Here is a 13,698-nt window from a genome sequence, read left to right as displayed (position 1 = left end):
TAAATATATCAACGAGTGAGAGATTTGATTTTAGTTTCAAAGTACAGAATGGAAATGATAATCATCTCTCTTTCCCTAACAACAATCCTAGCACTTCTTCTCCTAAACCGACTACTCAAACGACCCGCTACCAAACCCAACCTACCACCTTCTCCATGGCGACTTCCCGTGATTGGTAACCTCCACCAGCTAAGCCTCCACCCTCACCGTTCTCTTCGTTCCCTAAGCTTCCGATACGGCCCACTCATGCTCCTTCATTTCGGCCGCGTCCCAGTCCTCGTACTTTCCTCCTCTGATGTAGCTCATGACCTCATGAAAACGCACGATTTTAAGTTAGCAAACCGCCCGCAGTTAAAAGTGGTCGAAAATATTCTGAACGGCGGGCGAGACGTGGCTTTTTCCCCTTACGGTGAATATTGGAGGCATATTAAGGTACTTTGTGCAAAGTTAAAATAATATATTGAGAGTAACATATTTTAATTAACTGATGAAAATATTAAATAATGTTTTGTGAGGAAGAGTGTATGCGTCATCCACCTACTAAGTAAAAAAATGGTACAATCCTTTGAAAAGTAAGAGAAGAAGAGATAAGTCTAATGATGGAGAGGGTAGCGAAAGCGAGTTCTAGTACTTCACCGCTAAATCTAAGCGAACTTCTTATCACACTGACAAGCGATGTGACAAGTAAAGTTTCCTTGGGAAGAAAACATAGCAAAGAGGAAAGCATAAGCGATTTCAAGAATCAAGTGAGGACAATCATGGAGCTTGTAGGTGGGTTTCCAGTTGGTGAATATATTCCTTGTTTGGCCTGGATCGATAAAATCCGTGGTCTTGATGATAAAGTGAAGCAAGTGAATGAAAAATTTGGAGGTCTTATGGACAAAGTGGTGCAAGAGCATGTAGAAGCCGATAAACCAACACATGATTTAGTTGATATAATGCTATCCTTAGAAACACAGAACAAAAATGGAATAGAAGTCCGACGAAGCGACATTAAATTCATAATCTTGGTAACATGTTATATATATGCCATGAATATATAGGAATAGCTTTCTAATTTATTTGGTTGGAAAAATGAACTTTTTCATTCCTCCAGGATATGTTTTTAGGAGGAACGGCGACAACTTACGCACTACTAGAATGGATAATGACAGAGCTTATTAGACATCCGGAATGCATGAAGAAACTCCAAGAGGAGATTCGCGGTGAGCAACGACGTTTAAACTATATAGATCACAAGAAGATGTTGAGGATATGAAGTACTTGAAAGCAGTGATTAAGGAGGTTCTTCGGTTGCATCCGCCTTTACCATTACTAGTTCCGAGACTACTCACTGAAGATGTCAAATTAAGAGGATGTGACATAGCTGCAGGCACACAGGGTGGTTGTTTTATTTTTCTTTTGCTTTAAGTCATTAAATCATGAATACGCATCTAAAAGACTACTGGAGGACATTATTATATAGGTAATAGTCAATGCATGGGCTATTCAACGAGACACTGTGACCTGGGGGATAGATGCAGAAGAGTTTAGGCCAGAGAGGCACTTAAACTCATCTTTGGATTTTCGGGGAACAAGCTTCGAACTCATTCCATTTGGATCTGGAAGAAGGATGTGTCCTGGGATCGGATTTGCGCTGGCTTTGGTCGAGGTGACACTAGCTAACCTTGTGAACCGATTCAACTGGAGGATGGATGTCCGAGTCTCCGGGGATGAATATGATCTAGCGGAAACAACAGGACTCGATGTTTGCCGCAAGTTTCCTCTTATTGTATTTCCATCTCCGGCTTAGGTGTTGACTGGTTCTCCCCGCTACCTCCCGTAAACGCTACGTTTGTAGGTGGTAGCGGTTGCTAGCGATTGGAACCAATCACACAAACCGCTCCCATCGTTCCTAATCGCTTTCAACCGCTCCAAACCACTGAATTCCAAAAGCTGCTTCCCGCAAACGTTTACGGTTGGATTTTTTTTTTGATAAAAAACTTTAAAAAAATCAATGATAATGAATTTTTTTTTGTTATATCTTCTATCTAACTATTTTACTCATTAAGGATGGGAGAAAATGAAGTATGGATACGATTGCAGAGATTATAAAATAAACAATTAGAAGAAAATAATATTCCAATTAACAATAACCCAGAAAATTTCATGTAAATTTAACGGCACATCTCACATAATTTCAAAAAATCTAAATAAATATAATATTTCATCAGAAATTTAAGAAAATAAGATTATTTGTGAAAAATATTAAAACAAATCACCAGTGACTCTTCTCAACTCTCACTTGATCATTATAGGTTAACCACCTTTGATATGTTTTAGGTGGATGTTTTATTTAGTTTAATTCTTTAAGTTACATCACTATAATGCCTACTAAATTAAATAATATACGTTTAATAACCGTTATGGTAATGGATTATGTGTCAATTAAATTCTTATAAGCGAAACATTTTTTCCAACTTTGTTATGAGGTAGATATGGAGGGATTTTGCTTGCGGTGATCTGGCTTGTCTGAGGTTCCAACCTGTTTTAGTGGTTGCAGAGGCGACTGATCCGTGCAAAGGAATACAAGTTTGGGCTGGTCCAGAGTCTCCCATGAAATCAATTAAAGGACCAAAAGGAGTCCAATGATCGTACCAAAAGTTTAGGTGACAAACCATTCCCCAAATTTGCTTTCATAAATTGAGAAGTGATATGTCGAAGCTTAAGCATAGATTTCAAGGTCCCGGAACTATGCTTCTTGATGTCAAGCTTCCAAAAAACATCCATCTTTTATTTTGTTGTTTTTCAGCCAGAGAGCCCATAGGGAGTCCCTTGCAGCCAACAACCCGCCATGTAAGCTTGAGTATCAATGTTTTGTTCCAGTGGGAAAGGCATCTGAAGCCTAGACCACCTTCTGCTTTGGGGAGACAAAGATCTCGCCATGCCACTTTTGCTATGCCTTTCTTGGTTACATCACCACTCCAGAGGAAATTGGCGCAAAGAGTTTCAATTTTCTTGATGCATCCCTTTGGCAAAATAAAAGCTGACATCCAAAAATTTATTGTGCCATATATCACAGATGATATGAGTTGTTGCCTACCTGCATAGGATAAAGCACGCGAGACGACCAAGAGGAGAACCGATTGGTTAAGTTCTGAAGGAGGGGTCTATACTCTACTAATCTTAGCTTCCGGTGTATGAGGGGGAGACCAAGATATCTTATTGGGAGTGAACCAATATTGAAGCCAAGAGAAGCCATCTGTGTGGCTTCAATTTGGGTCACTCCTGCTAAGAACAGTTCAGTTTTGGACAATAGTGGGGCCCGAGATACGTGAGAACTCTTGAAGAACTGCCGCTATATGGTTAGAAAATTTGTCTTGTCATCAAAGAACACCATGATGTTTTCTGCAAATGTCAAATGAGATACAAGGGGACACAAAGCAGAAGGATGAGGACCAATCTTGTTTGCGCTGAAGTGTTGCGTTAGTAGCTGAGAGAACACCTCCATCGCTAGAACGAACAGGTAAAGCGAGAGACGATCGCCTTGGCGCAGTCCTCTTGCTCCTCGAAAGTACCCGCACAATTCACCATTTATGGAGGCTGAAAAACTCGTTGTAGATATACATTGATCGATCAGGGAGATGAACCTAGCGGGGAACCCCATTGCTGTAAGAGTGTTGATTAGGAAACCCCAGTGGACTGAATCAAAGGCCTTCATAATGTCTATTTTTAGCATGCCTCTTGGAGGTATGTTCTTTTGATTGAAACCCTGGACCAGCTCAGTTGCAAGCAGTACATTCTCAACCAGCAGTCTTCCTTGAATGAAAGCAGATTGGGAGTTTGAGATGAGATCAGGTAGTACCTTCTTCAAGCGATTGGCCAGTAGCTTAGAGGCAATTTTGTAGAGGTGTTACAGCAAGCAATAGGTCGAAACTGAGTAATCCTTTGTGCATTCGGGACCTTAGGGACAAGAGTCAAAATTGTTGCGTTCCATTGTTTGAGCATCTTTCCAGTGTTGAAGAATTCAAGAACAGCCTCAACCACTGATTTCCCTACCGTGTCCCATTGTGACGTGAAAAATTCGACACAAAAGCCATCCAGGCCCGGAGCTTTGTTCTTCGGCAACGAGAAGACAACACTGCGAATTTCCTCAGGTGTTACATGGGTCAAAAGAGTTTGTATAGCGGCTGGAGAGCATGTTTGAGGAAGCAAATCAGCAATTTCTGAGACAGAGGCAGTAGTGAGTTGAGTCTGGTTGCCTAGGAGGTTTTCGTAGAAATCCACCACTAGAGACTGGATACCTTGCTTCGAGTCTACTACCTGATCATTGTTATCAAGGAAGAGGATAATTTCATTGAAACCCTGTCTAGTAATGATGGAGCGATGGAAGAATCTTGAGTTTGTATCCCCATCCTCCAACCAACAGATGCGTGATTTCTGTCTCAGGTAGGATTCCTCAGCTTTTGCAAGAAGGGACCAGGCTTTATGAGCCTCTTTCTCCTAGATGATCAAGTCAGTGGAAGGCAGCGGTAGGAGTTCATTTTGACAGTGAAGGAGTTGAAGGTACGCCTCTTGAGTCCTCTTCTCTATCCCTGAGTAGGTGGTCTTACTAAACTCCCTTATCACAGATTTAAGAGCTTTCAGTTTTTTGGCAATGACAAACATTTTGGTTCCATCGAAAGCTAATGCATCCCACCAAATCTTGATGAGAGGGGCGAAATCAGGGTGCTGATTCAACATAACCAGGAACTAGAATGGCTTTTTCCGCTGTGGTGCATGACTGTCGAGGGATAAGCAGCAGGGACTGTGATCTGAGAATGCAGGTTCCCCAAGTACAGCTAAAGAGGAGGGAAATCCAGTGATCCATTCATCATTGACAAGAATCCTATCCAGCTTTTTAGCGATTAGTCCAACAGTATGTTTGTTTGTCCATGTAAAAGTGTTACCACAGTAGAGGAGATCCGCTAATGAGGAGATACTTAGACATTGTTCGAGGGCACGCATACCTGAAGTAGTGAGGTTTGCATCTTGCGAGGAGTGCTCATGTGGAAACAACGTTTGATTGAAATCCCCTAGAACAGTCCAGGGAATAGCAGAGGTAGCAGATGCTGTGTCATCGATCTCCTCCCATAGTTCCTTCCTGGCAGAGGCACAAGTAGACGAGGCATAGACTATAGAGACAAGAATGTTGTGATAGACAAAAGACAGCTTAATCTGACAAGTGATCATCTGCAGAGATTTGCGGATAACGGTAACTTGAACAGAAGGGTGCCAGACAATCCATATCCTCCCAAGTTCTGAGAACTCATAGTTATTTACAAAATACCAGCCTGGAAGTACGCTAGTTACTATAGCTTACGCGTTCAGGGGACTTACATGGGTTTCGAGAATCCCACCAAAAAGCGGCTGGTGTAGTTTCAGCCATTTCCGAATGCTTTTCCGCTTTACATGGTCATTAAGACCTCTTACATTCCAACAAAAAATATTCTTAAATGGATATGGGGGTTAGAGGTTTATGGGACCTCCGGCCCTTTCCTTACGCAGCTTGTGCCTCTGCATCCGTTTGGACACGACCTTCAAAAAACGGTCCTCATCCACTTCTGGATTGTCATCGTCCTCAGATAGGTTGTTAGAGCTGTCAGATTTGATTTGAGAGAGATCATCAGCAGTTTCATCGTCCTTCGGTGATAGATGAGAGAACAGGTTATCCCTCAAGTCAATGCAAAACTGCCTTTCATCAAGCCTCAAAGCAGTACGCGAGGGAGAATGTCCTACCACTGAGGGGGCTGGGAGGGTGACATGATGTCTGTTCCCCGTACTTGAGGTAGCATTGGTTGCCGCAAGGAAGTTTGTACCCGTAGATACAAGCAGAGTCCAGCGGAGAGGATGCTATAATAAGTGGTTGAGTAGATTGTGGTGAGGGGAGTGCCTGGTTTTGTCCTTGTGCAGGTGCAGGAGGATTTGTACCAACGATAGGTAGTTGGCTAGCAATAGGTTGTTTCTCCTGTCGCTTGTCTTTCTTCACCCTAGGACAGTCTGCAGTGAGATGTTTGACTGAGCCACAGGTGGTGCATGTAGCAGGCGCTTTGGAGCAGCGAGATACAGTATGGCCCACCTGTTTGCAATGGTTACAGAGAGAGGGCAACCAGGGACTAGAAACTTGTATCCGTTTTATCAGCCCGGATTCGAAATGAGCATTTACTGCCTCTGGGAGTGGTATCCCTCGGATCGATGACAGTATAGACCTTGGCTACTTCAACGTTGATCAGATTCTCAGTATGCGGGTAGAGGCAAACAGGGTGCCCGACGAGTCCTGCTATGTGCTCAAGGCCCTCACGATTGAAAAATTGCAAAGGGACACCCACAAATTCAAGCCATACCGGGACCATGGACAGCTCTGGTTTTGTTGTTTGGACTTCTGGAGACCATTTGGCTACAAACATTGATTGACTGTCAATTTGCCAAAGGCTTTGGCTCAGAATTCGTCAGCGGGTATTTGGGCATAGGACTCTAAAGAGGAACTAATTCCCTTCCATTTTGGAGACTGAGATATATTTTCTCTGGCGACTCCAAATATCATTAACAATAGCTTGAACTGCACCACGGGAAGGAGGATCTTCATAGAATTGACCAAGGATAAAGCTATCCCAAGCTTTCTTTTTCTTTTCAATGACGGAGTTCGGAATTGTCACACAGGCTTCACCGGAGTCAAGGATGAATGGGGTACCCTTCTTCTCCAGTTTGATTTGGTTACCATTGACGAGGTTCTTCCAAGGAGAATCGGCCCCTTGCACGCTTTGCTTGACAGGTGGAAGGGGAATCGTTGTGGTCGCTACAGCCGGTGGTAAACCAGGGGTGGGGTTCCGCTAGTCGGTTCGTGACTGGTGCCAGTGGTTGTCGCCAACAGGTTGACTACCGGAATTGGAGCAGTAGGGGTAGGATTTTTGGTAGCCATGCCGCCACCGCAGAAGGCGCGCTGGATATAGATTCTACTGAGTAGCCGATGTCTTTGTTGGACTCAGGTAACTTCTCAGATCTAGAAAGAGAGGAAGAGCAGCCAGCTGATTTTCGACGAATCAGGCGGTACTATAGATGGGTTTGGTAAAAGAGAATTGACAGGTCCAGTAGGGAGACTGCGGGGAGGTGATTTGGATTTCTTTTTAGCTATAGCGGCTGGAGGGAGCCAATACCGAGATCGGCGAAGGTGAAGGAGAACGAAATTGGTCGCGTAATTTGAGAGAAAAAAGAGGGGCGCGTGGGGCGCGTCCAAGAGTCATATAACCAAGCTTACGAGAGTGTTGGAGGCAAGTGTCTCATTTGGTGTCATATGGAGGATGCGATGAACATACTTTTTAACGATATGTGTCAATTTATAATGATCACCCACTGTATTACTTGATAGCTTTGTGTTCGCTTCTTCTTTAATTAGAATTCATATTATATAAACATATGAAAATGCAAGGTTGCATTCTATTTCATGTGCATGAATTTCTCCATATGACATCTAACGAAACACTTGTCTCTAACTCTCTCATAAACTAACAACTCACGAGTAAGGTGGCAACAAATATTCTCTGCAGACCAGCACATATGGGTGATGTGAACCAATGCAAATGTGTTTCTTTTAATGTATTCGACGCGTTCAAAACCAAGAACTATTATTAAAAAAAATAAATGCTATTTTGGAAATTGTGGAAAATGTTCTATAACCTGGAAACCTGTTTTAGATTTTTCAAACATTTTGAGTTCGTCAATAAATTTTAATAAATGACATTATAAACGGTTAATCTCAATAAAATTAAAGATAATTTAATTAAACACTATTTTAAAGATATACATAACTTAATCTAAAACACCTCTTAAAGACTTGAAAGTTTTTAATAGTTTTTGAATTATAGTTTTTGGTTTTTGGATTTTAGATTTTGGTTTATGGTATGAGACTAGCTTAGATGAACCAGGCTATGTCATAAGACTCATGACTGTCCATTTCACTCCCTTACGATCGGATGACGCAACATCGACAACTGTTTACCACATACTCATATGATTATATGATTTGAACTTATTATAATCATCTTGATCAAAAAATAATTTTTATTTTGTTTTGAATAGCAATAAAATTAAATGAAGTACGAAAATTTTGGTTGAATACATATCAAACATTAAAACCTCACAAACATGATTTACAAATAGCATGTCCTATATATACATATATTTAAATTCAATTGTTGAACAAGAACATATTATCCAAAGATTTAAACTCTTTTAAATCCATAGTTGAAAAATACCTTGTTATTGTCTAACTCATGGTGGAACAAACACCTGGTGGTAGTTAAAAGAGTTTTGTTTTATTCATTGTAACATAAATATATCAACGAGTGAGAGATTTGATTTTAGTTTCAAAGTACAGAATGGAAATGATAATCATCTCTCTTTCCCTAACAACAATCCTAGCACTTCTTCTCCTAAACCGACTACTCAAACGACCCGCTACCAAACCCAACCTACCACCTTCTCCATGGCGACTTCCCGTGATTGGTAACCTCCACCAGCTAAGCCTCCACCCTCACCGTTCTCTTCGTTCCCTAAGCTTCCGATACGGCCCACTCATGCTCCTTCATTTCGGCCGCGTCCCAGTCCTCGTACTTTCCTCCTCTGATGTAGCTCATGACCTCATGAAAACGCACGATTTTAAGTTAGCAAACCGCCCGCAGTTAAAAGTGGTCGAAAATATTCTGAACGGCGGGCGAGACGTGGCTTTTTCCCCTTACGGTGAATATTGGAGGCATATTAAGGTACTTTGTGCAAAGTTAAAATATATATTGAGAGTAACATATTTTAATTAACTGATGAAAATATTAAATAATGTTTTGTGAGGAAGAGTGTATGCGTCATCCACCTACTAAGTAAAAAAATGGTACAATCCTTTGAAAAGTAAGAGAAGAAGAGATAAGTCTAATGATGGAGAGGGTAGCGAAAGCGAGTTCTAGTACTTCACCGCTAAATCTAAGCGAACTTCTTATCACACTGACAAGCGATGTGACAAGTAAAGTTTCCTTGGGAAGAAAACATAGCAAAGAGGAAAGCATAAGCGATTTCAAGAATCAAGTGAGGACAATCATGGAGCCTGTAGGTGGGTTTCCAGTTGGTGAATATATTCCTTGTTTGGCCTGGATCGATAAAATCCGTGGTCTTGATGATAAAGTGAAGCAAGTGAATGAAAAATTTGGAGGTCTTATGGACAAAGTGGTGCAAGACATGTAGACGCCGATAAACCAACACATGATTTAGTTGATATAATGCTATCCTTAGAAACACAGAACAAAAATGGAATAGAAGTCCGACGAAGCGACATTAAATTCATAATCTTGGTAACATGTTATATATATGCCATGAATATATAGGAATAGCTTTCTAATTTATTTGGTTGGAAAAATGAACTTTTTCATTCCTCCAGGATATGTTTTTAGGAGGAACGGCGACAACTTACGCACTACTAGAATGGATAATGACAGAGCTTATTAGACATCCGGAATGCATGAAGAAACTCCAAGAGGAGATTCGCGGTGAGGCAACGACGTTTAAACTATATAGATCACAAGAAGATGTTGAGGATATGAAGTACTTGAAAGCAGTGATTAAGGAGGTTCTTCGGTTGCATCCGCCTTTCCCATTACTAGTTCCGAGACTACTCACTGAAGATGTCAAATTAAGAGGATGTGACATAGCTGCAGGCACACAGGTGGTTGTTTTATTTTTCTTTTGCTTTAAGTCATTAAATCATGAATACGCATCTAAAAGACTACTGGAGGACATTATTATATAGGTAATAGTCAATGCATGGGCTATTCAACGAGACACTGTGACCTGGGGGATAGATGCAGAAGAGTTTAGGCCAGAGAGGCACTTAAACTCATCTTTGGATTTTCGAGGAACAAGCTTCGAACTCATTCCATTTGGATCTGGAAGAAGGATGTGTCCTGGGATCGATTTGCGCTGGCTTTGGTCGAGGTGACACTAGAGCTAACCTTGTGAACCGATTCAACTGGAGGATGGATGTCCGAGTCTCCGGGGATGAATATGATCTAGCGGAAACGACATGACTCGATGTTTGCCGCAAGTTTCCTCTTATTGTCTTTCCATCTCCGGCTTAGGTGTTGACTGGTTCTCCCGCTACCTTTCGTAAACGCTACGTTTGTAGGTGGTAGCGGTTGCTAGCGATTGGAAGCAATCACACAAACCGCTTCCAATCGTTCCTAATCGCTTTCAACCGCTCCAAACCACTGAATTCCAAAAGATGCTTCCCGCGAGCGTTTACGGTTGGATTTTTTTGTTTTTTTTGATAAAAAACTTAAAAAAAATCAATGATAATGAATTTTTTTTTGTTATATCTTCTATCTAACTATTTTACTCATTAAGGATGGGAGAAAACGAAGTATGGATACGATTGCAGAGATTATAAAATAAACAATTAGAGCAAAATAATATTCCAATTAACAATAACCTAGAAAACTTGATGTAAATTTAACGGCACATCTCACATAATTTCAAAAAATCTAAATAAATATAATATTTCATCAGAAATTTAAGAAAATAAGATTATTTGTGAAAAATATTAAAACAAATCACCATTGACTCTTCTCAACTCTCACTTGATCATTATAGGTTAACCACCTTTGATATGTTTTAGGTGGATGTTTTATTTAGTTTGATTCTTTAAGTTACATCACTATAATGCCTACTAAATTAAATAATATACGTTTAATAACCGTTATGGTAATGGATTAATGTGTCAATTAAATTCGTATAAGCGAAACATTTTTTCCAACTTTGTTATGAGGTAATTTCTTACTATCTATATTAACATTTTTTAAATACATTTTGTATAATGCCTTTTGAGTTATAGTTATTTTAAAAAATTATTTACAATCTTTATCCCTAGAAAAATTCCCAAAATAACAATAACATCATATTTTGTTTCCTTAATATTTTACATTCCATTCCTAACACAATACTACAATCAATATTTTATGTAAACATAAATTATAATATATTAATGACACATTCTATTGTTTTTTGAATTCTTTGCTTCTATTCTATGGAAACAGAAACTATAATATTTTATGGAAACATAAACTATAATATATCACGTGACGGGTTATATAGCAGTACGAATTTTGAGTTCATATAAATATAAATTAAAATATTATTAATTTTGTGTTCATCATGTTATTATTTTATTAACACCATCAATATTAGAAGATTTAAAATTTTAATTAAATTAATTATATTAGGATTATGTAAAAAACAAATATCATGCAATATACAACGAATTAACCCTAAAATTAACAATCTAAATACAATTATATGATCTCAAACACTAAACAAAATCAACTAACAATTATAACTTAAAATTTAAAAGTTCTAGTTTAAGAAAAAATTACCCCGCGGTGTATCGCGGGTGAAAATCTAGTATATATATAAGTGATGATGTTGTTGGATGAATAGGGCCAAAATTATTTGAGGAAACAAATTATGTGAGAATGTTTGACAGATTTATTTATTCAGTAGAGTTTTTATGTATGTTTTTCCTAATCTCTATAGCTAAATATATTGGAACCATGTTTTATTTTTATTTCAGGGTTGTCGTATTTTTTGGTTGCGTTAATACTACTATATGTTGAATTTTTGATTCAATGTATTGAATTTGTTAGGTTTTTTCTTTTCTTACACATTTAGAATCTCTTTTTTTTTTTGTTGGTATTGTATGTTTTCAATGAAATGTCAGAAAGCAGTTTAAGACTTCTTTCTATTAGACGATGCATATAAGTTTCTTGAAACGACTACACCCGGATTCCCAATCCCACGGGAAACGATATCACCATAACCTCATAATTCCGACGAGACAACCGGCATAGAAATCACAACTGAAACGATCGCACCCGGATTCTCAATCCCACGGGAAACAATCTCACCGGAACTCCATAATTTCGACGAGACAACCGGCGTAGAAATCGCTCCTTACAAAAACTCCCACAAATACACCAAACCCCACCTCATCTAGTTACTGAGTCGCACAACCAACCATCCCTAGCGACCGAGTAACCAGAAAGGTGGGCTGGAAAACTTTATTTCGTCCAGCCACAAAGACACTTTCTCCGATGAACCCTCTGATACACCAACTTAACTTTAACCCCACACTCTTGAGCTCCAACTTAGTTCTCTAACAACCAAGACCTAACTCCATAAGCCATGGAAGCCCCTTCAAGGTTCCAGCTCAAACCGAGCTCATTGGCTCAACCAACAATACAATTTACCACAATTCATACAATACAAAACCTCCAAAACAATACTCAAATAAAACACAGACTAACCGTTCAAATCGCAACTCCACCGTTGGATATGGAGCCTGTACTACCCCGAGTATCTCCACCAAGTTTCAGCTCGATCTGACATCGTTACGACCTCCAAACGGTGTCCTCATAAACCCATCTTGAAAACGTTTATGTTATACACTTGGCATATATTGCACCATTTACCAGCTTCCCAACAATTACTTGTCCAAGAAGTAACGAGCATAACTCCTTCAATTTAACCCCGAATAACAATCTGCCAATTTACATGCAATCTTGGCTTGCTGGAGATCACGCCGGTATCATTACCTTTCCGAAATAATGTCAAACCCCGGCGCCGGCGAGCCTCCAAAGTTGGCTCCTCCACTCTGGCATTATCATCAACCTTCTCTCACTTTCTTTTTCCTCTTCACCTCTGTTCACTCCGGCTTTGTTCTCCCACCACTAATGAAGCTTCTCACAGCCATGAGGTGACTAACTAGACTCACAAGAGGCCTCCCCAGTTCCGCCACGTCTCTCTCTCATCTCCGTCACGACTCTAACTCTCTCATCTCCGTCACGACTCTAGCTGATGTGACCCCAGGTCAGTGACTCGTTCACGCGGACGTACGGATGTACGGACGGACGCGACAGACGCTGTAGAACGGCGTACGGACGCGAACTGGGTCAGCTCGGAACAAGGTCGGTTGGATGGATGGGAATGGCCGAGGAGAAACTCGACTCGGCAATCTCCAGAAGAGATGGACGGACGGACGCTGCGTTCGGACGGACAGACGGTGAAGTCAAACGAACGGTCGGACGCGGCGGCTGAACAGACGGCGAGCGGTGGGACAAGGATGGAATAGAGATTCAGGAGGAGATACTCGACTCGTTCGGCTCTAAGTAGAAGCGGATGGAATCAGGCGCTGCGTATGGGCGAACGGACGAACAGACGGTGATTCGGACGGACGGACGGACGGACGCAGCTCGGACAGACGGGTGGATTGAAGCGACGACACACGGGAGATGGCTCGGCCCGTGATACGGTCGGACTAGAAGGTCTTGAACCCGGTTTACGAACCTTCTAGGGTTTCTCAAGAGCTAAGTCCCGGACTTGGGCTAAGGAGAGGGTTGAGACAAGAAACAAAGATTCACTCTTTGGGAAATTAAATTTCTATATTCAAGTCTGCCTTTTACAATGAGGGTTTAGGCCTTTATATAGGGAAGGCTTACATATGGAAGACACTAAAACCCTAGACATGCGGCCAAAGCTAAGGAACACACATGTCCCTAAAAGCAAAGGCAAAAGCAACTGAAAATAAAGACCAATCCAACGGTCATAAGAGAGTTCAAAAGAAATAAAAGAAAGGATGGAAGGAAATAG

The 13,698-nt window shown here is 40.6% G+C and overlaps 1 protein-coding gene and 2 pseudogenes across 3 annotated transcripts; 2 read left to right on the top strand and 1 right to left on the bottom strand.

Annotated features, from left to right (window-relative positions):
* Positions 1-6: 6 nt before the first annotated feature.
* On the top strand, positions 7-2,014 carry LOC104770969 (cytochrome P450 71A14-like; annotated as a pseudogene). Its single transcript, XR_015592169.1, has 4 exons — positions 7-432; positions 520-1,010; positions 1,097-1,387; positions 1,473-2,014. The product of XR_015592169.1 is annotated as a cytochrome P450 71A14-like (transcript).
* A 1,835-nt stretch (positions 2,015-3,849) lies between these two features.
* On the bottom strand, positions 3,850-5,407 carry LOC147919083 (uncharacterized). Its single transcript, XM_087503836.1, has 4 exons — positions 5,342-5,407; positions 4,819-5,211; positions 4,609-4,710; positions 3,850-4,482 (listed from the first exon to the last, which is right to left on the bottom strand). Exons 1-4 carry the CDS (start codon positions 5,405-5,407, stop codon positions 3,850-3,852), a joined length of 1,194 nt encoding a protein of 397 aa, XP_087359962.1.
* Positions 5,408-8,305: 2,898 nt separating this feature from the next.
* LOC147919082 (cytochrome P450 71A14-like) lies at positions 8,306-10,370 on the top strand (annotated as a pseudogene). The gene is made up of 4 exons (XR_015592447.1): positions 8,306-8,777; positions 8,864-9,353; positions 9,440-9,724; positions 9,809-10,370. The product of XR_015592447.1 is annotated as a cytochrome P450 71A14-like (transcript).
* The last annotated feature ends 3,328 nt before the right edge of the window (positions 10,371-13,698 follow it).

The sequence above is a fragment of the Camelina sativa genome, chromosome 20 (assembly GCF_030686135.1).
Source record: "Camelina sativa cultivar CO46 ecotype springtype chromosome 20, ASM3068613v1".
Taxonomy (NCBI): Eukaryota; Viridiplantae; Streptophyta; class Magnoliopsida; order Brassicales; family Brassicaceae; genus Camelina; species Camelina sativa.
The sequence above is the reverse complement of the archived record's forward strand: the minus strand, read 5'-3'. Positions and strand labels throughout refer to the sequence as shown.